At 37.8% G+C, this 22,852-nt stretch overlaps 1 protein-coding gene across 1 annotated transcript; it reads left to right on the top strand.

Moving 5' to 3' along the window:
- The first annotated feature begins 10,747 nt into the window (after positions 1 to 10,747).
- Positions 10,748 to 21,663, top strand: ptgs1 (prostaglandin-endoperoxide synthase 1). The gene is made up of 11 exons (XM_010736825.3): positions 10,748 to 10,883; positions 10,968 to 11,048; positions 12,821 to 12,937; positions 13,474 to 13,614; positions 14,525 to 14,668; positions 14,740 to 14,921; positions 15,026 to 15,109; positions 16,224 to 16,470; positions 17,021 to 17,307; positions 19,491 to 19,638; positions 20,442 to 21,663. Exons 1-11 carry the CDS (start codon positions 10,877 to 10,879, stop codon positions 20,789 to 20,791), a joined length of 1,788 nt encoding a protein of 595 aa, XP_010735127.3. The 5' UTR covers positions 10,748 to 10,876; the 3' UTR covers positions 20,792 to 21,663.
- The last annotated feature ends 1,189 nt before the right edge of the window (positions 21,664 to 22,852 follow it).

Genomic DNA, 22,852 nt, shown 5'->3' with positions numbered 1-22,852 from the left:
GGACAGCCAAGAGCTGCTGTAGTGGCAAATATAACTAATTAATAATTAATTTTATGCCTGTCTCTTCAAATCACTCAACAATTATCTTGAAATATCAGCCCATGTTCTCTCACGATAAAAGCATTTTTTTTTTCTGAATAAGCTTTTTTGGCATCTTACATGGATTTTCTGCCAAACGCAGACAAGTTTTGTTTTTTCTGGGATCCTTTTTCATTAGTATGAAGTGGACAGAAGTCAGCTAGACAAAAGTGATGTCACACATTTCCATGCACCAATCAGTAGCAGAAAAATTTGATTCGAAATCAGTTGAAAGTTGTGGGATTGCTGTCTTATATGTTGCTGGGCCACTGTCCAGGAAATTTGAAACCCTGATGATGCAGATTACTTGAGTTTATGAGCTCTCAATAAATAATTTGCTTTGTCGCTTATTTAGTCCCAAACATTAAGAGGGGATATGCAAGGTTTTAAGATAGTGACCTTACTATAACGATATGATTTATGCTTTTTCCAAAGACCATAAATTATGTTGGTACAGTGACTGATTAATATAGTCCATTTTATGCCATATATTTAGTCCAAAAAGTAAAAGTTGATGCATTACAGTAAATTAAACATAATTTATCTTCCTGACATTGTCCACTGTAATGTCTCCAAAACTGCGAGCATTCACAGCTACACATACAGCTGGTGAAGCCACAAAAAAAAAGCATATTTGTCGCCAAATAAAACCAAACTTGTGTTTTTGTTATATAGAGAGGTTTACTTTGATCTACAACCCCATGGCAACAGTTTGTGGATAGCCGACAAAGAGAAAACCAGAAAAAACTGTTTTAGACTAGAGATGACAAAAAAATTTAGATCGTGAAATGATGACAAATCAAACTGTGATTAAACAGCAACAAAGACATAAACAGTGAAGAATGCCCACACACTCTCTTGAACCTACAGAATATATCACTGCATACATAAACATAGACAAATATATATATATGCACATATATTCATGCACACAGTCAGTTATGTTGTTTTTACCCTGAATCTTATTTTATCCACTTATTTGTTTTAGTTGTTTAACCCCAATTAAAAGCCTGAACAGAGAGTGGAGCTGCAAATTAGTTTCAGGTCGATGCCCTATCTCTTGCACTACTTCTTCCTAATGATGTTTATCTGTATTGTCCTTGTTGTGAATAAATAAATACAACTGTGATCATGTGATTACATGGTTAAACATGAACAACAATGTCTTGCCCTCTGTAGAGGTTGATTACCGAAACTTTATGATTTTCTACAACTGTTATGTTTTCTCTAAATCTTGGGCGAGGGGCAGACAAAAAAAGCAATGTTCATGATTCATACCTCTTTCGTTGCATGTTACAGAGAACCAGCACAAAGTCACGCTACTAGAATGACTGATGCTCTGCTTGGCATGTTGGCTGAAAGAAATGTTTGGAGAAGGGAGGAGCGAGTCCTAAACGCAACACCAGGGTCTTATCTTGTTTCTTCTGCCACTGTAGTCCCTGTGATTACTGTTAGATGTTTGAGATAAGAATTGGACCAGAGGCCAGTCTTTGTGAGAACGGAGAAAATATTCATTGCTGCTAATGTGGTGTACTTGCTTTGCAAACCTACATTCCTAACCGGACGGTAAGGGTAAGGGACAAAATTAGTGTATTGGAAATCTTTGATAACCTGTCAGTGTAACGGATTAGCCACATATTGCCTTTGAGAGTGTGTAAAAACTAGTTGGCAACGAGAAGAAAACTTGAAAGAGTTTGTCAAAAGTAATGGATAGTGGTTGAAATAATTATATAGTTAATAAACAGTTGCAGTAGCTAAAAGTAGTGAATAAATGGTTGAAATTGTGCCGAGATGTCAGCTGGTAAACCCTGGACAAGTCACAGGTTCATTACAAATCTTTAACGATAAACAATGTTTAAGTTACTGTAGCTACATTGAAATAGTTAAAAGTGGTGAATTAATGTTCCTCATGTCCAGCTTCTGCTAGTCAAAGTGATAGAAGTACACGTGCAAATGTGACTGAGGCAACAAACATGTGAAATCAAATGCATTAAAAAATGACTGAGACAATAATCACTTTTGTATTAATAACAGTATTTAATAATAGGAGCTTTGTGATCCACAAGAACACATTTGGAACAATGTAGGGGCACTTTGGCTCATTTGACAGATCTGTCAAAAAAAATGTTGGGAACCACTGTGGAAAAACACTTTGTACAGAAATCTCCATGAAATGATTGTTTAAATCCTTCTCCTTGATGTATGATGTATGTGTTTTAGATTTTTTTTTACAGCGAATAATGGCTGAGGACAACTGAGGGTGTCAAGAGGCACATGAATAATACAAGAAAAGGCTACAAGAGCCTCCAGCCAGTGAATGTTTGCCTATAGGAGCTTGTTGCAGAATCAGTTTGACGTCTGAAGACTCACCATCCAGCAGTGTCCAACATTCAACAGGCTGCATCTACTCTGAGATCAAACCCATCTAGATTACAGTCCTGCAGCCAGGCTTTCAACAAACAAAGGAAATGGCACATTACACCATCCCTCTCTCTGAAAATGCATGGAGGAGAAAAAACCCTCTGCAGTTATTTAACAAATACAAGTTTATTTGAAGTACAGACAAGGAAAAATGGAGGGCCTTTTTTTTCAGGGCTTGCACTCCATATGACAGCAATTTGGGGGTATTGTGTATTTTGGCCCAAGCGTGTGGTCTATGATAGATGACAGGAGAGAAAATCACGAGCCGCTGGCTTGAGCACAGACATGCAAATTGCTTTCAGCTGATTGCCGCATTCTGCTTGATATTTATCAAGTGGATTACAGTATGCCTCTTTATTTACAGCCAGGAAGCAGCTGATCAATTCCACTAAAGGAGGGAGGAAAGAGAGTTGATGTTTTTCCTCTGCTGGGTGAAAGTAGAAACCCCTCGAGTGGCCAGTGAGCACTGTAAAATTAAGTGTATACTCAATTGCATCTTGTTTCACCACAACAAAAGAGACAACATCCACAAATACAGATGTCTCACAATTCACCCAAACCCACACAGATATTGTTTTTTGCTGAAATTGAATTTACAAAAAACAAATCCACAGTACAAGCTTACAAGTGATTTGTACATACAGCATTTAAACCTACTTAAACTGAATATTTGGCCACTTGGAGGCAGTGAAAACAAGTGAATAGTGACATATTATCATCTTTCTAAGTTTATATGGTGAGCTTGTTAGTAAACAGTTACACATACAGCAGTTATAGAGCAACATTACCCTTCACTTGGGGTCCTGTAATGATTTTAAGCTCTGTTTTTGGTCTCTACCAATTCCTGAAGCACAAGATATTTAATCTGGCTCTTCAGCTAAATGCTTCACTGCGATCACAAGCTTGTCTTTAATTCTGTCTGTCTGCTGTGGTGCTGAACAGGTAGAGTTGGTCTACATTGGGCTTTTAGAGCTTTTTCTCTGAAAGCAGCTGAGATGCTATGAGAGTGAACCAAAACACATTACATTAACAGAATGGAAAGTTGAAACTCACTATAAAGCTCCATGAAATAATAATTCTTTGTTGGGTCATCACTATGAGTGATTCCTTTAACATTGTCTCACATCTCTCTCTGAGACACTGTTATTATAAAAACAGAGATTACAGTCAATTTTATGTTTTGTAATTACAGAATTCTGTAATTTTTATGTGCATTTATTCATTGAATGGAAAAATAAATATTAATCTAGTTTGGCTCTATACTGCAAATAACTTTTCGAAAAAGAAAAATGCTGAACCTTGTGGTACTTAAGTGAAAGAAAGCACAAATCAAACACAAATTCCATTTTCCTTTTTTTATTTGGGTCTTCATGATGCATTCATAAATGGTCATCCATAACCGTATTTATAGTAACCACAGATGGATTTTATTTTGCTGTAGATGTCAGGTCTAAAAAACTAACAAAACAAAACAAAAAAAAACAGCATAATGCTTCTTTGTATTGAAGCTGTGAGCTGCCAGAACAACTTCGGTTCTTCTGTTCGTCCCAAAGGTATTCCCCCATTTGATCTTGGCTGTAGAGAGCAAAATCTCTCATAGGTGTTCAATTGGGTTCAGATCTGCAGACTTGTCTTGCTATAGCATAATGACCCACATCATTCCTTGTATCCTGTATGGAAACATCTGCATTTTACACATGAAGCTGTATTCACTGGTGATGAGGCTTAGTAGTCAGCCTGTGAAAACAGTTGTGTAATGTCTGGAGCTTTCTTAAATTGTGAGAAAATAACCCTATTGATCTCAGTTTTGGGTTCAAATTTAAAATAGAAAGCCTGTGTTAAGGATGTGGAGTTAGGGTCTAAATGTCAGGATATCGATAGCTCACCTTGCAGCTTTGATTTTGATTACTCTTTTTTCTGCCTGTCTCTCACAAGCCTTTTCAACTTTATGAATATGCAGTACTCAAATGTGGTAGTATGCCTTGCACAAAGAAAGTTGGACCGTCTATTAACAGCTTCAGAGCTCTGATCTTTTGCTAAATGTAACCTCTAACCTGCTTTTATACTGCTGAAGCCGAATTTGTTTGAGCAGCACATTGTTTGTTAACTGTTTTTCTGTTGGAGATGACAAACATATGTATGTATCTGTGTGAAGGAAGAAAGAGAATTTTTATTGTCAAGAAACAGAAAGTTCAATCAGGTTCCTGTTGGCGCAATAATCTCACAGCACTCCATGTAACAGCAAAAATATGATAATGATACACACAAGGATCAATTTCATGTGCAGAACACATTGTTATAACTTTGTATGATTTAATTTAGCCCTGCTCTTGTCTCTGATCATGATCCAGGTCTTTACCTCAGCTCTAGATATATTTAAGGACTCGGGTCAGTGTCAAAGATCAGATACTTACCCAATCAGGTAACCAGCTCCAGGGGGAAATTACATCCTTCCGACCACTTGCGTTCACCTGCAGTGACCCGGAGCAATCAGAGGTGAACGTGGCTCCTAATCACGAAAAAGCCTTTAGGTAGTACACGCACACTCAGCCATGGCCCACCCAACCTCTGATCCCACTTCCCCCGACAGGCCAGCTCTGAGTTCAAGTGTTTAAACTGTCATATCAAATAGGCTCAACGTCGAGATTACTTGTGCAGGACGCATTGTGTGTTTAGTTTGATGCCGAGAGCAATATCCTGCCATGCTGTTGATCCTAGCAGCTCTGGGTGTAGAGTGGCTGAGTGAGCTGTGTCAAGTAGAGGTGGCTGGTCAGGACACACTTGTACTCTGTTCAGACAGGGGAAGTCTAGAAGGTTGGATTGGAAACAGTGGGGGTGTTTTTTGTAAAAAAAAGCAATGGAAAGGATCTATAACAAGGAGCACAACCAGGAACCTCTGATTGTTTTGATGAGAGTAAAGGGACAGAAACACTTGTGGCACATTTGAAGACATGCATGGATAGTCAGCTACGACTGCACCCTCGTGTTTATGTTTCATGCACCCTTAACTCTGGAGGGCTGGACCATACGCGTTTAAAACCGTGAACACTTAAAATGTGGTGTGTGCGCAGAGTAACTGCATTACAGTGAGGAGGCTCTTTGTTTTTCTTTGGTGAACTGTGCCAACTCTCTGACAGCTGATGAATGAGCCCAAATGTCGCTCCTCCCACAGACCTCTGATCATTTGCAGCATGTAATGTAAAGGTCTGAGGACTGTGGCCGACCTAAATCCAACACACAGTACAATATGTGGAGGATCTACATGAGTGAATTTAGCTCAGCCAACATCGAAATAGACTGTAATTGATGAAGAACTTTTTTTGACCTCATACTGTTAGGTATATTTTCTACATGTGTAGTGTCCGAAATCTACTGCCCACTATTGAGTAAACTTCTTATGGTCCATTATACAGGTAGTGATCAGGTTTTTAGTCTTGTTAGCTGCTATATGCTCCACTATGCCCTAACTTGTCTGGCAGATTAGAACCACTTTATTTATGCTGGATAATCAAAGTTAAAAGTGGCTAAAAAAGCTTTATAAAGCTGCAGAGTCGTATGATAATTCTTGGTGGTTTGTCATTTACATCCCCATTTAACCCATTGTTTGCATACAGCATATTGAAGTGTGTAGTGCAGGTTTAAGTACAGTTGTAATACTTTGGCAAATTACTTCCCACCACTGTCCCTAAGTGGACCACCAGCTGACTTCAGAGGAGGTCTGCCCTCCTTTACAATCAGCTGCTTATTCAAACAGGTTTAACAAATGATACCTGGTGGGCTGTTTAAGGACCCACCACTGTGTGGCTCTGTCAGAAACGCCATCTGAGACAATGCATGATGCCTGACGCCTATCGCTGCTCCGTCTGTTGGATTGGCTTGTTCCACAACTGGACAGGAAGTGTGCTAATCTGCAACCTGATCCGAAGGAAGGAAGAAGTCAGGAACCAGCCTTCAGTGCTTTCACCAATCATATTCATCACCAGAGTCGGACCGAGGCTCATTTAGAGCAGGAGCATGGCTTAACTAAACATCTTCCCCATAAAATAAATGCTTCCAGGTTACTCCCAGTCCAGGTTTCACTCAGAGGAGCATCTGATCTCAATTACCAGGAATGCTATAGGAAGCAGTGAGCCTCGGCCTGCAGCCTGCGCCAAGAGCACCATGGCAACCAGCAGCACGTCTACGAGCCCTGTGCAGATAGGAGTCCTTTTCAGGCACTTGTAAGGCGGGAAATGATGATTTGATAATTAGTTCCTGATGCCGCTCATTCTTTTTCATATCAATCAGGTCTAGGAAACAGAATGCAATTCAAATACAGTCTGCTGTTTAAAGTTGCAGAGTCTGGCTGGTTGCTATACTAAATGTCCACTGAAGAGTGATGCACAGATGTATGGATGACAACAGTCCAAACAAACTTCAAGACTAAACACCAGAAAAAACGCAAAGCATTGGAAAGAAAAAAGAAATCACCAAGAACTGATAGCCATGATCATGTTTGATGTAAAATGTAGTGAAAATATAACAAGTGTGACTTTGATGATGACATTTCTAAGAAGTAAGGATTTCAGACATGAGTTGTCTTTGCACATGAATCACTGTTCTCAGAAAATTAAGCTGTGGGTGGGCTCAGATTTGTGTTGTGCATTCATATGCTCCTAATTTACTCCTTCTAAGATCAAAATTTCTACTTGAAACCATGATGTTTTACTTTAGGAAGGGGTGGTGCACCTTTGTATCTGCATTGTATTGTGTCAAAAATACTATAGCAAGCACATACATTAAAAATCTTTTTCTTAAAAACTTAATTGACAACTTTAGGTGAAACAGACAAACAAAAAGAAGGTACGGGGCAAGAATGTATTGTCTTTGTGCTCACATACAGTAAAGATGTCTTCACTGCTCTAGTGAACACAAAACAGGTGAAAGATAGTGACATAGAGTTAGAGAAAGATATATAAATAGGAGCATATATTTACATGAAATGATACAATATCATCATCATTGTTTCATCATAGTTATAGTAACTACAATCGGATAAAATGGCAAATAAATAAAAGTCAGCAACAAACATGAGGCAGTAATTTTAAGTTTTAACTTTTTTTTCTTTTTTGTGTGTAAAAATACTAATACAATTAAGTAGTAAATAGACAAGGTATGTGAAACCTGCGGCAGATTGTATGTGATTGAATATATGATTCATAAATAAAAAACATTTTGGATGTTTTTTCACATTACAGGTTCTTATCTTAGATTTTTAAAATATGTGTTATGATTATTTTTAAAGGAACATTGAGTACATTAATCACTGTAAATGTGCTAATGTAACAGTTCTCTCTCAGGTAGATGTGAACATAGCCATTAAAAAGCAATAAAACATGTGAAATCATAAAAAATAGAAGAAGCAGTTGAGCAAAGGATAAAAATGATAAAAGGAATACGGCCAGTAACATGCAGAGTAGGAAATCTACAATGGACACACGTTAAACATGTCAGTCAGACATACTTCTGAGTTTCATTACTGAAGCTAAAAAGAAATAATTTCTGGAGATTATGGGTTTTTGCTCAATCTGTTCATGTACACTTAATCTAAAATGACACAAATTCCCACTGTCCTAAAAGGCATCCGTACCACCTACATGACAATCTCCACCACAACATTATATAATTTGCAGAACATTTTCTTTTGCTTTCCATAACCAACTAATATTTTTCTCAACATTGACTTAAAAGTAATACATTTACAAGTTTTAACTGGTTATGAAAGAGTCTCAATTTAATACTGATGCCTCTACATAATATACATAATCAAACGGGACTATCAGCAAGAACATTTGTTATTTCAACACAGTTAATCTAAATGCCTGCCAGCAGGTCGGATTCAGTCTGATTCCCCTTGACATCAGACAAAATGAGGAAGTGGAAACCTTACCACTTCTGTCCACAGGGGCCGACAAACTCAATACAACATTTCTTGTAGTAAGAATGGAGTACAGTACTTATACATGTTTTACATTAAATATATTAAACACATATGTCACAGTTGTTTCAGAGTATTTATTATTTTTGATGGAAAATAAGATCCAGAATAGTTTTGGGAGCATGTAGAAGGACCTGGGGCTCTTTGTCTTAAATCCTCAGGGCTGCACACAAACACACCCTATAATAATACAATGAGTGACAAGAGGCTGAGCTCATACAGTTTTGCACTTAAGTGGTTTGTGAATTACAATGCATACTATTACCCCTCTTTGAAGGTGACAGGATGTGGAAAAGAAACCACGTCACACTGCTGTCATTAACAGGCAAGGCCAATCAGCTGGAATAACCTGAATTACACTCACAGTGAAAGCAAATCATTCCAGCAACACAGTGAGTTATTTTTCTACATTTGTTGGAAAATCATTCAGTATTTAAACTGTATCTTCAGACAGAGCTGAGGTCTGCAAAGTTTACAAGAATTAGCTGAACATGCTTTGATAAAGATTCGACTTATCTCCATGTGGACATCACAGACAAGCTAGTCCTAAAATTGCTACAGTATGCAGGAAATCATGCAGGAGAGTTACTTCAACGCTCAAAAATCTCACATAGGTTTGGCTCAGATGATGTCTCTGTGGGAAGGTATCAGAGATCAGAACCTGGCAACTCAACTGTTCATGAAAGAAGACGGCCTCTTTGTTCCTGCATTTATGTCTTTTTCATCCCATAATTTCATGGCCATGTTGTTTTCCCCCATGTTTCCCTGTCCTTTGTGTCTCCTGTTTTCCCCTGTCTGTCTCTGTGTCTGTGGTTGTGTTTCCTCACCCTGGCTCTGCTCTCTCTCTGCACACCTTCCCATTATCAGCAGTCCGCACACCTGTCTGCCATCTAGTCATCACCCCTGCCTACAAGAGCAACCACCAATCCTTGCTGGATCATAGCTCTGCTCTACTTACATGAGGCTAGATTACTTTTACATCAAGTTAGTTAGTTTGCCTTTTTGTCTGTCTCGCTGCCCATCTCACCACCCTCCAGCCCTGTCAGCCAGTTCTCATGTCAGGCATTGCCTCAGCCAAGTCTCCACAGCCAGCCACATCTCTCCATTCCTGCTAGTACGCTAAATAAAAGACTTGCTTTCACCTTACCTGCCTGTCCTGTGTCTGCATTTGAGTTCAGCCTCAATAAAGTGTGTAAAAACACAAATTGGATGGACTAAGAACTCTTGTGTTATTCCACTGATGGTGGGTGTTTCCCTACCTCAATATAACTTAAAGAGCTGATTTGTCAGTGAAAGGTTTGTGTTCTGTTCCCTCAACCAACAGGATACATCTGCCTGATAAGGCTCCTCCCTAAAACAAACGATAAAATGTTCAATGAACTAGGGAAACATACTGAATGATAATATACTGGACATAAACAATATGAATATGAAGAATGTTAGTGTAGGCAAGGAGTAGGTGCCTACTTCTACTTCACATGCTGTCAAAAAATCCTAACCTAAAACTTTAAGATGACACGACAAGAAGTCCTTATACTGCTAAAAAAATAAATAAATCACAATTTGAATTTAAAAGGACCTTGTGATGAGAATGTATACTCAATATCTGTTTATAGATTAGACAAGTAATATATCCAGGCCTATCCTGCTGCTTATCCTGCATTGAAATACAGTGTCAAGTCAACAAATATTCAATCTATCACACATTAAAAGTTAGTAAATGCAAATACACATCAGTACAGTATAACTATTATATCTTTCACAACCAAAGACACATGAATCAGTTTTGCTGGATGCAAATCCACAGTTTTTAAATAGAGCAAATTCATTTTAGACTTATTGTCACACATAGGGCATCCAGTGCACAACGCCATTTAGTGGAACTTATTTAGTACAGAAAAGTAGTGTTTTGTAAAACTCATTTATTTATTTGTTTATTTAAAATTCTTGAAAAAAGTAAGCTCTGATTGTTATATTAATTTACCAGCAGGTGGAGATAGAGCGCTTCCTTAAGTATGATCCTGTTTTCTGTCACTGTAATGATTTGAATGACACATAAAATACATATAATGTTCATAATATGAAGACGAAACTTTTCACTCTGAATAAAATGTAAATTCGATGGGTTTACACATAAGTAAAGTTCTGGTTAATAATAATCAAATCAAAATTATTAGACACCAAATGCAGTGTCTTAAAAAATATATTAAAGGAGGAAGTAGAGGAAACTGTGTCACCGCCCATTCTCTAGAGCTGATGTTATAAAGCCAGTCAGACCAGGCCTAAGTGTTGTTATGGTGACAGGAGCCTGTCTCTGAAAATACTTTCTAGAAACAGACACTGAACCAAAATGAAATAAATTTTGAGCCCTGACAAAAAAACGATTCATGTGTGGAGATCATGAAAGGTGAGTCCTAAAATTATCTAATCAAACACCTGCAACCTTAATTTGATGATTTTACACCAAGATAACATTAATTAACTTTTATAGAGTTTAGCATCTTCTCCCTCTGGGTGTTTATCAACCTGTTGCTGCTGGAGAGCTCATCATGTGCTGGTGACTCTGGTGTTGGTAAGTTTTTCTTTTTCCATCACAACATGTCATATTTTAAAATACATGTAAATACTAAGACTATCGCTTGGACTGATAACTTGAGACTTCAATAACTGATTAAACTCTAACTATGATGATCATTATGATGTGAGGCTGTCAGTGGATCAATTATTTAGTCTGATTTAAACAAGTTCAAGTCACTTCATTTGATTTTAATAAGAAACTTTATTTCATATGTTGCCTTGTGAGAAGTTTAGGGTGTTTCCTTGATCCCTTTTTGCCCGATGCATGCTGGGATAGACTCTATATATGTACTGATGTATGAATAAATAAACTTTTATTTCAATTTAAGCCACCATTGATGGCACTTGGTGTAGCACAACTTTATGGGTGTAATGCAGATCATACCAGATTGTATGTAGATGCAAATATGTCTATAGCTCTGCCTCCTGGGCATCCCTAGATAGAGTAAAACCCACATAAGAATTATATTTGAAACAACACGCTTGCATTCATCCGTTTTCTCCTTCTAGAAAACTATATTTACTTACTGCTCATGTGAACATGCTTATCTTTCCTCTCATTCACAACTAATGAGGAAGAAAAGGCAGCACTCTCTCATTATCTCACTGAACTTCTGTAAGTATGATGGAGGAACAGGAAGCCGTATTAAAATGACCATGGGAGGTGTTAGGCAGCAGCAACTTTTTTAACCCATGTGTGCTGTTCGGGTCTGTGGGGCCCGTTTTTATTTTTTATCAAAGGAAATATGATATGATTATTCATTTTTTCAAACTGAGAATTTTGCCCATACTCTATCCCAGCTGCAAATTTGGAGCAGGACACAATAAAAAAGTGGAAAAGTTTTTTCCAGTGACAACTGATACAATACTGATCAAAATGGCCAAAAGATTCACATTTTTGAAAATTCAGAGTCTGACTGATTTAGAATCAGCTAGTTGCAAAATGAAGACAAACCACAGGACCAGCAAGACAGCCCCAGGACCAAACAGTGAGCAGTCAGCCCCAGTCAGCAGCTAGCAAGTGAAGAAATATGGATGTCTTGAAATGGTCTGAATGCAAAAACGGCCAACATGGATGGCAATTACTCATGTGCAGGACATTTGACATGACCTGAATGGGTTACATTTTTAATGTTCAAAAAAAGTTCAAATGAATATTAATAGCTATGAAAAAAACTTGCTTCATTTGTAAATTTGTTGAATGTTTTCCACTCTCTTTTTTTAATAAGATTTTTATTAAAAAACTTTAACACATAAATGTGATCTATTATATTTATTATGTATTCTGTTTATATTGCTTGTAACTGGGATGAAGTAAACATCTGTAGAGTATTTTACCTTAAAATTGTTTGATTGCGTTGAATTAAAAATCCAAAAATGCAGCGGGTCCACCAGACCCACAAACACTGCCTGAGTAATAAAAATATGAACACAAGGGTTAAACCAGTTCCTGTGAGGAGACTGTAATCCATATTAAAAATCTATACACAAAACATGTTTAACTTTTATTAGTTCACACGCAGTACTCAGTGTCAGTATTTCAGTGAGGGAGGATGAGTCAAATGCCATCTCTAACATTTACGTCCCATTAGCACAATATGCAAATGAAGTCACTTTGAGGTGATTTGTGTTTGTTTCCTAGGCTTGTTTCAGTATCACTCTGTGTCATTACACCGTCAGTTAACCAGCCATTTAGTTCAGCAGGAGTTACATAATATGAATTATTGATTTGCACAAAGTAAGACAATCTTTTTTTCTTGTTTGCAGTGAATCCCTGTTGCTACTACCCTTGTCAGAACTCAGGAGTGTGTGTGAGATTTGGTACAGACGGATACCAATGTGACTGCACTCGCACTGGCTTCCATGGAGACAACTGTACAGTTCGTGAGTCCTGCAAAATGAGCATTTAATGTGACATTGAGGCAAATTAAACCAAAACTTCATAAAAGGCATAAAGGGTTAACTACACTAGTGGCTTTCTTAGTTTGAATCAATATATTCTTAATTCTACACATATACACATTGATCAGCACTTTAGCAGCCAACCTTTCAGTACATCCAATCAAATCGGTGGTATGTCACTCATTATTAAGTAATTATCAATAAATGCCAAAAGGTTTTTACAATTATACAGTCCACAGTACAAACTCTAAAATTTTAAATGTTCATAAGTTGCCAATTAATGCAATGATCTCCAGTTGTCCTGCAGATCTTTTCCAGAAGGTCAAGGTCAGATGGTACATTAGACCTTCTTCTGCCTTAGAAACTGAGGACCTATAGTAACATAAAGAACGTCTTATTTTGGAAGAGGATGAACAACAGCTGAAATTGTGTCCCTTGCAAATGGAGCTTTATTAGAGGTGGTACAAAAAAAAACAAAAAACAAAAATGTATTCTTTAATCTTGATCTTTGTGTGTAGCGGAGTTCTGGACCAGGGTTCGTCTCATGCTGAAGCCCAGTCCTGGTGTCGTTCACTACATCCTTACTCACTTCCAGTGGCTCTGGGACATCATCAACAAAACTTTCCTGCAAGACACAATGATGAGATTAGTGCTGACAGGTAAGTGAAAAGCTTAAAAATGAAACACTGAAATGCTCAAACAACCCTCACACAGATCAGTGTAAAGTCGGAGACACATTTTGATTTGAATATATTGCTGCACAGTTATAGTCTTGATTCAAAACAATTTAGTCTGACTAAAATATTGCTTAAGATGAGATAAGGAGATGAGGGGAAGGAAATCAGACAAGGCCCAATAGATTATGCACTGATTAAATAAAATTTCATCAGATTAAGATTTCCTTTGCTAGTTTGCTGAATGTTGCATAATCTCTTTTTGTGCTCAGCGCCGGTCCTGGCCTCATTTGCGCCCTGGGCTAACACCCCACCCAACCGAGGTTTTTTTCTTTTTCGGGCGCTCGTGCGCCCCCCACGGAGACTGCGCCCTGGGCGGCCGCCCACATTGCCCATAGCTAAGACCGGCCCTGTTTGTGCTGTTGTATTCTTTGCAAGCAAACTCAGACTTAAAGAAGAACTAGTTATTATTGTGTACTTTTTTTTATTGTGCCACAAAAAGAAAAGATCAGCAGCAGTCCGTTTCTAATTTAAGTCCATCTGTGATATTCAATACCGGGCCCATTGCAGCCTAATGAAAACTAGGTTACAAATTTATAGTTCCATTAAAAAAAAAAAGGCTCAAAAGGCTAAAAGCTGTGCATTATATATATATATATATATTTTACAGAAGTACATTGTGCATTTGTTGGGGACTATTTTAAACTGCAGATTAATACTCATTTGGTGTGCGAGTAGCTGCAGAACAGTGTAGGCTTAGTACTACAGTGACATCAAGATCATTTAATTGTTGATTTTGGTCTTTTACTGGGATTTGTTGACAATAAATTACATAATATATCACAGCCTCATCCCTTAAATCTCCATAAAGTACCTATTGGATTGTCTCCCAAAGTCAGGAGCGACCTTATTCCAAGCCCGCCGACCTACAATACTAAATATGGATACCTCAACTGGGAGTCCTACTACAACGTCTCCTACTACACCCGGCTCCTTCCTCCTATACCCAAAGACTGTCCTTTGCCCATGGGAACTAAAGGTGAGAGCTACACAATTATACACAGACGACTGTGCTCCTGAGGAAATCTTACCATGTTTATTTCTCTACAGGTAAAGCTGTTCTTCCTGATCCCAAAGTGTTGGCTGAAAGGTTTTTTAAGAGAAAGACATTTAAGCCAGACCCTCAGGGAAGCAATCTGATGTTTGCCTTCATGGCCCAACACTTCACCCACCAGTTTTTCAAAACAAACCACGAAGTTCAAGGGGGCTTCACCAAGGCTTTTGGACATGGGGTGAGATACATACAGCAGATACATATTCAGATAAAAGAATAAAACATCAAGCATGTAGCTTTAATTTCTTGTCAAATATCTGTATTTTTCTGTTACTCATGCAGGTAGATGCAGGCAATATATATGGAGACAACCTCATGCGACAGCTTCAACTCCGGCTTCATAAAGATGGAAAGCTGAAATATCAGGTAATACAAAAATAGCACGACACTTTGGAGAATCTTCTTATTTTACTAAGAGCTAGAAGAAAAATATCACCGTTGTCACTCGTTAGCTTAGCATAAAGACTGGAATCAGGGGGGAACAGCTAGCCTGGTTTTGTCTGAAGGTTACAAAATCTGTTTACTAGCAGAAAGTTCACTCTTCTTGAACTATTCTATTATTATTATTATTATTATTATTTTTATCTCTATTTATTTGCCAAGAAACAGAATAGTACATTTACTTGAGTACTGTAGTCTACTTGAGGTACTATTTCATTCATGCTACCGTATGCCTTTCTTCTTCTAATTTTTACTCTCCTACGTTTATATGCTGGCTTTAGTTACTAGTAATCAGCACTTTTACTTTTGATACTTTAAATATATTTAAACATTTTACTCAAGTAAAATATTGAATGCTATAGTAGCTAGAACATTTTCATTATATTATTGCTAATTTCATTGTGTTCTGAATGCATCTTTCACCTCTAGAAGAAAGCAAATAAGCATTTTTCTCAAAATGCCAAACTATTCCTTTAAAAGCTCAAATGTCCTACTCGCATATTTGCAATACATATGAGAGTATAATATATAATACATGCATACGTTCAAGCGGTTTCAACCTTTTCATCTACCAGTTAGATGAGAAGTTAAAAGACATACTTTTACTTCCTGTGGCATGCTAACTTCTGAGAATATGTTTTCTTGATAACAGTAATAGTGAAGTTACAGTCCCAATATTTTTTCTCACTTAGTCAACCCTGAAAGCGTGAAAGCGAGTTATCTTGTCTTTGCCATGCGTGTTATCAGGGTTTGAGAGCGGACTTCCTCAAACTATCTTTATCAGAACGCCACTATACTTGAGGAAGATGTTTCATAAATAAGAGTGTGAGAGTGTGCTATGACCTGTGCACAGACTATGAAAGTTTATTATAAGCAAGAAGTTTATTAAGAAATAAAATATGGTCTTCAAAAGTTTAAATAGCTCAGGATAAGAGAAATAATAATAATAATAATAATAATAATAATAATAATAATTGTTCCCAAAACCTAAAAATATTTCACTCACCTGTGTGAATTACTTTTTTTTGTTTGTTCACAGTTAGTAAATGGTGAGATGTACCCTCCCACAATATCTGAGGTCCCTGTGCACATGGTGTATCCTGAACATGTCCCTCCAGAGAAGCGTCTGGTCATTGGGCAGGAGATATATGGCATCTTGCCGGGTCTCACCATGTACGCCACCCTTTGGCTGCGAGAGCACAACAGAGTCTGTGACATCCTAAAGGCAGAACATCCTACCTGGGATGATGAACAGCTCTTCCAGACTGCCAGACTCATCATCATTGGTGAGGGCCAAGTCACTCATTTGTGTCAGTATTGGCAAATCTTCTTCCTGTGTGATGGATTGATTGGAACAAATAGATATATAGTATGAAGTACTGTTTGTCACAGACATTTTAACTGGTTCATTTTGTTGTTTTTTTGTCCTTAGTGTTGTGGCACTGGCATTGGATTGGATCATTGTGGAGTGACATGTCACATGTGTATATTCAATGTAGCTTGAGTTGTCTGCCTGAACCAGCTTGCAGGCGTCACTCCATTTATTATCAACCACACAGAATAGTGTGTGCCTTGGCTTTTGTTTGTGTCTGAATTGGATCTAATCTAATCTAATAGTAAGAGGTTAACTAATCCATAGTTTAGGATTAGTTCCATTATGTGTAATCAGGAGTTCACATCTCATCTTTATTTATTTATTTATTTATTTATTTATTTATTTATTTATTTATTTATTTATTTATTGATTGATTGATTGATTTATTGATGAGGTTTGGCTACATACCTTATACATGTACATGCATGACATCAGGTGATGACTTCGTTTCTGTCCTCCAGGGGAGATAATCAACATCATAATCGAAGAGTACGTGCAACATCTGAGTGGTTACCTGCTGAAGCTGAAGTTCGATCCCTCTCTGCTGTTCAACGCGCGTTTCCAGTACAGCAACCGCATTGCTCTGGAGTTCTGCCACCTCTACCACTGGCACCCACTGATGCCCGACAGCTTTCTTGTCGATGGAGATGAAATCCCATACTCCAAATTTATTTACAACACCTCCATCCTCTTGCATTATGGGGTGGAGAAACTGGTGGATGGCTTCTCTCGACAGCCTGCAGGACAGGTAGTAGAGTATGATCTCCTGACTTGATCAAGAACACAAATGCAGCCAAAGTCTTGTACATTTTAGATGTGAAGTTAACGTCTGTAGAAAGAAACTAAGTATATTTACTCAGGTAGCATAATTCTGAACTACTTATTACTTTATTAACTTTCCTACGTCTCTCCATTTCAGAGGTAAATTTTACACATTTATCTGACAGTTATAGTTACTAATTACTTTTCAGATCAAGATTTCACATAAACATACCATCTTATAAATAGCATTGTTCAATATTTAACCCAGTGGTTTCCAACTGTTTTGTCTTGTTTGTTATGTTTCATATGTCATTGTTGGGTGATTTCCCCTATAAACGTCTCTGGTTTCATTTCAATAACGAAGTCCCACACATTTAAGAAAAGAAAAAAGATAAAAAGTTGTCAAATGTCTGCCACATTTATTATTACTTGTAACACTTTGAAGTGGCACAGCTAAACTATCCTGTATATGAAGTGTTTGAAACTTCTATCAGCTACAACATTGAAATCCTGCACTCATGCATCAGTATTAAGAATCTACTAGTGTAAAACATACATGAATAATCAAGTCCTTGTACTTCTTGTACTTGAAAAAAGTCATGCTCTGCCTTATGCGACCTTCTCCCCAAAGAAAGATTAAAAGAATTGTAGAATGACTTCCAAAGCAGTTAACAGCGATTGTGAACATTTGTTAGACACATATTTAAAACCAATAAACTGACTCACAATGCTGTGAGGGAAATTAAGCTTGAAAAAAATGCTCTGCCTTACGTGACTTTCAGCTCGAAGAAGGTTAAAAAAAGCTGTAGCTTCATTTCTCAAGAGATTACAGCGGTGGTGATACACTTGACACAACGCATGTTTAAAACTAGCAAACCACCTCACAACCACTTCCTAAAATCAAATGAGAGATGCACACTCCTTCTAAAACGGTTGACACGTCATGTAGAATGTAAATTGTGTGCGAAAATGCTGCGTGGGAATTTGAGATTGAAAAAAAATGCTCTGCCTTACATGACTTTCTGTTTGAAGAAGGGTCAAAAAGCTGTAGCTTGGTTTCTCAAGAGATTACAGCGATGGTGATACACTTGGTGACATACCGCATATTTCACAACGCATATTTCACTAACAAGGACCACGCCCATACAGATGAAGTTTAAACATGTTTATTACAAGTGACATTTGGGAAGCATGGGTGATATGCTGCGGGGAGAGTTTAGGGAGGGGCGGTTGGAGGGGTCGTGGGATTGAGGGATGATGGGATGAGGGTCGGAGGATGAGGGATGAAGGGAGGGAGGGAGGAAGGGATGAGGGGAGGAAAGGTGAGAGGGATGAGGGATGCGAGGATGAGGGGTAGCGGGAGGAGGCAGGACCATCAGTAGAGTGGTCCTGAGGTTGATGGGTGGACAGGAGGGATATGGGATAAGTACAAGGCGTGGCCCTTATTCCTGAACCTAGTTATAAAAAACTCCATTTAAAACCAGCAAGCTGCCTTGGCACACTGTGTAAAATGCAAATGGAAAACAAAATCAGTTAATGTACAGAACTTTGAAACTTTGGGACAGGTTCATGTTTACCACTCTGTTGCACCACCTCTTCTTTTTACAACAACTCTGGCTGCATCTGTGAACTGAGGTCATTTGCTATAATCCCTGAAAGTGGAATAGTTTCCCATTCTTACTTGATGTGGGATTTCAAATGCTCAACAGTTCAGGGTTTCTTTTATCGGATTTTACGTTTCATAATGCTCTAAACATTTTCAGTAGGTATCAAGTCAGGACTGCAGGCAGGCCAGTTGAGCACCTGGACACTTTTTTATGGAGTCATGCTTCTTTAACACGTGCAGAATGTGTTTAGGCATTGTCTTTCTGAAATAGGCAATACTCTCTGAAAAAGAAAAAGTAATTTACTTGGCACCTATTTTGCTCCAAATCCTGTATGCATCCTTTAGTTATGTAATCTACCATATGCCAAGTCCTGATAACAAGCCAGATGGTCCCTGTCCTCTTTTGAACCAAGGACAGGGCATCCATAATTTCCAAACAGAATTGCAACATTTTAACTCAGACCTCTTTGCATGTTAGACCACTTTGTGGTTAAATATCTTTCATACCCGTGTTTCCTTAGATACACAGTGTTGTTCACATTCATGTTTCATCTGTGTTGCAGATAGGTGGAGGTCACAACTCTCATGAAAGAGTGCTAAATGTGGCAGAAATGGTCATCAGAGAATCTCGAGCAACACGTATTCGGCCCTTTAATGAATACAGGAAGAAGTTCAACCTCAAGCCATACAGCTCTTTTTATGAATTTACTGGTAAGCAAGAACAATATTGTACCATTGTATTGTGCAAATCTATTGCACCCCGCTTTATTTTACCTTTACAGTAATACATTACTTGCACTTTACTTTACTGCAAACTAATTATCATTTTGTATCTGATATGAGATAAATTTTTTGAACTGTTGGCAGAACCTGAAAAAGGAAATTGCTGCAGGCTAAACAAGGAAGCATAAATCTTACTGTACTCTTTTTTGTGTTTGTGAGCACTTCTCCTTTGCAAAGACAACTCAGCTACCAGAGAGGCGTGGATTAGGTTCACCAAAAGTTCACAGGCCACAGTCAATAACCTGATAATCTTTATGCAAAGGACATGTGTCACACTGTATGAGGCAAGTGGTGGTCATACCAGTTAGTGACTGATTTTCTGATCCACATGACACCCTCCTTTGTTCTTATCAATGACCAAGTAATTCATCTGTAGCCATAGTCACATGAAATCCATAGTTTATTGCCTGTGTCATAACTATGCTTTTGGCCAACTGATGGCACAAGATGAAAAGTCTGGGGGTAACCAACATTATGATAATTAATTTCTCTGGGCACCATGAATGTCTGTACCAGATTTTATGGTGACCCATCCAGAATTTGAGACATTTCAATCTTTGCATACCTCAAATTACTGAGAATGGTTTAGAAAGCTATGTTTTTGAAGTGAGTAAAGGAAAACCACAGTGCTTGTTTTACAGTTAATATCAGTGTGAAACATGTGTACCATGGAATGGTATGATTAATTGCCTTTTAACTTCATTAATAGCTGTTTTCTCTTTTCCAAACAGATGACTTAGAAATGGCCAGAGATTTAGAGGAACTCTACGGTGACATCGATGCTTTGGAGTTTTACCCAGGCGTCATGCTGGAGAAAACACGTAGGAACAGCATATTTGGTGAGAGTATGGTGGAGATGGGTGCTCCCTTCTCTCTGAAAGGCCTGTTGGGAAACCCCATCTGCTCCCCTGAGTACTGGAAGCCCAGCACCTTTGGGGGAGAGACAGGCTTCAGTATCATCAAAAATTCCACTTTGAAGAATCTGGTGTGCCTCAACACCAAGTGGTGTCCATACGTGGACTTCCATGTTCCCCGAATGGAGGAGGAGGCAAAACCAAAGAAATCATCTACTGAGCTTTAGTGAATATATAGCTGATGATCTGTGATTTCATTAGTCATTACTCAGTGCACAGTGACTAGTTGCCCATGTGTAAATGTTTGTCGTTATCCCATTTAGATCAGGTTTATTGTTCTACCTGTGCTCCAATAGTTTTAGTCTTGTCTGCAATGAATATCACATTAAAGCATGTCTACCTTCTGACAAATCACATAGTTATGTCTTTGTATCATCTTGAAGACCAAATAACAAAAAGACCTGACATTGCTGTAATTACCTGTTCAAAGAAGTGAGGAAATTCACAGTATTTTAAATTGCTTAAAACAAACCTAAGATATATAGTTGCTTATGTATGTTTGCTTATGAAATGTGAATGTCAGTATCAATGAAGACTCTTATATACTTTATTACGTTTAGTTGTATTTTGTTTCTCCACAGTTGTAACCGAGAAAAGCCTACAGCCACTCTACTAAATGGCTATTTGAAGTCTGTGTTTCTCACACCAACTTACAGACAGGATGTAGAGAGTTGTGTATCACTTTTTGGTGTGACAAACATGTTCACACATAACTGTGGTTTAGGTCATATTGAAAGTTATAAAATGTTGCACGATAAAGTGAATAAATCCTGCTGTTGTTGACCAAATTAATGTCCACATCTAGTTTAGATCCCCCTTTTGTGTAGTTATATTGGGCTGTGTTCATTTTAACTGTATGGTAAACTATTAATTACATGTGTTACTGAAACACTGAGACCTTTAAGGGCAGAAAAGTTTGGTTGCAGTGACCCCTGCTGTGGGTTACATTTTTAAGATGGTTGCTGGACCAGTATGGTCACTGCACACTTTTTTAATGGAAGACATTTCGAAATGTCAGTAAAATAAAAAATAACTCCACTTTCTTGTTTTATTTTCAGTGTCATGATACTGATATATACTATACTGTCTTACTGGGGCATTTGAAAAGAACAAAGCCATTGTCACCAGTAACACCTGTGCTGTTCCTACTATGACAAGTTAAAATGGCTGCTGTAAAAAAAGGCCTGCTACTCCTCGAAGAGAGACTCAAAACTATTGACTCTACATAAATTACATAGTAAATGGAATCAATGTTCAAATGACGTTATAGTTGCCATTTGAATTGAGACCTGATTGTCTATCTCTTGATGCTACCATGGTGAAAGCAGTCATCATCCTCCATTGTCACAGAACAAGGACAGAAAATGACACTTTTAATTTTGTCTAGCAGGAATATGAAAGAATCTCCTGAAACTTCAACTATGAACTTTGCTGGCTTTCAAACCAAAAGTGAGCTGGCAAAAACTGCTGTGCTGGGTTTCAACTTAGAGATACTTCCGTTAGTTCACTATGTATGTGTAGTGCGCTAATTTTAGCAGCGCAGTGTTTTCTCAAGTGAAGTATGACTGTTGCGCTTTACTGGAAATTACTCGACTCACAATATAAGATTAAGAAGAAGCTATTAAGAATGTGTCGATTCTTCAATGGCTTTGTAGATACTGAGTGTGTAAATACACTCTTTTATAACTTATTTTTTAACAAGTTACAATTATACTGAGTAATTCAGTATAATGAGAGGACATCATTTTGATTGAACAGCATAAATGCCATGAATGTTCTTTGACTGAGAAGACTTGTTGCATAAAGCAACAGCTTTTTGCAACTTGTTGCATGAACTTGTTGTGTAAACTTCCCATTTACATTTACAGACAGATTTTTTTTAAAGATAAACAGATATCATTTTGATTTAATGCAAAGAGTCATCACAGTCATTTGAGGAAAGTGATGCCCAGCGTGTGTGACATAGTTGGGCATTGGTGTAATGGGGTGGCACTGAGGAGCAGCACCCTGAGCTGCAACGTCCTGCATGTGTGTTCTGACAGGTGCCAGCTGGATCGGATAAAAGCAGAGAAATAATTTAATGTGTAACATAACATGATTAATAAAGTTTCAACATTTAATTAAAACATCAATGTTTTGATATAGGGTCTAGCCCTAATAAGATTATATATTGTTGTTCATAAATTTGATTTCAGCGATCTCAGGAAGTATTTTAATTTAAAATGTTG

The sequence above is a fragment of the Larimichthys crocea genome, chromosome III (genome assembly GCF_000972845.2).
Source record: "Larimichthys crocea isolate SSNF chromosome III, L_crocea_2.0, whole genome shotgun sequence".
Taxonomy (NCBI): Eukaryota; Metazoa; Chordata; class Actinopteri; family Sciaenidae; genus Larimichthys; species Larimichthys crocea.
This window is presented reverse-complemented; position numbering and strand designations above follow the sequence as displayed.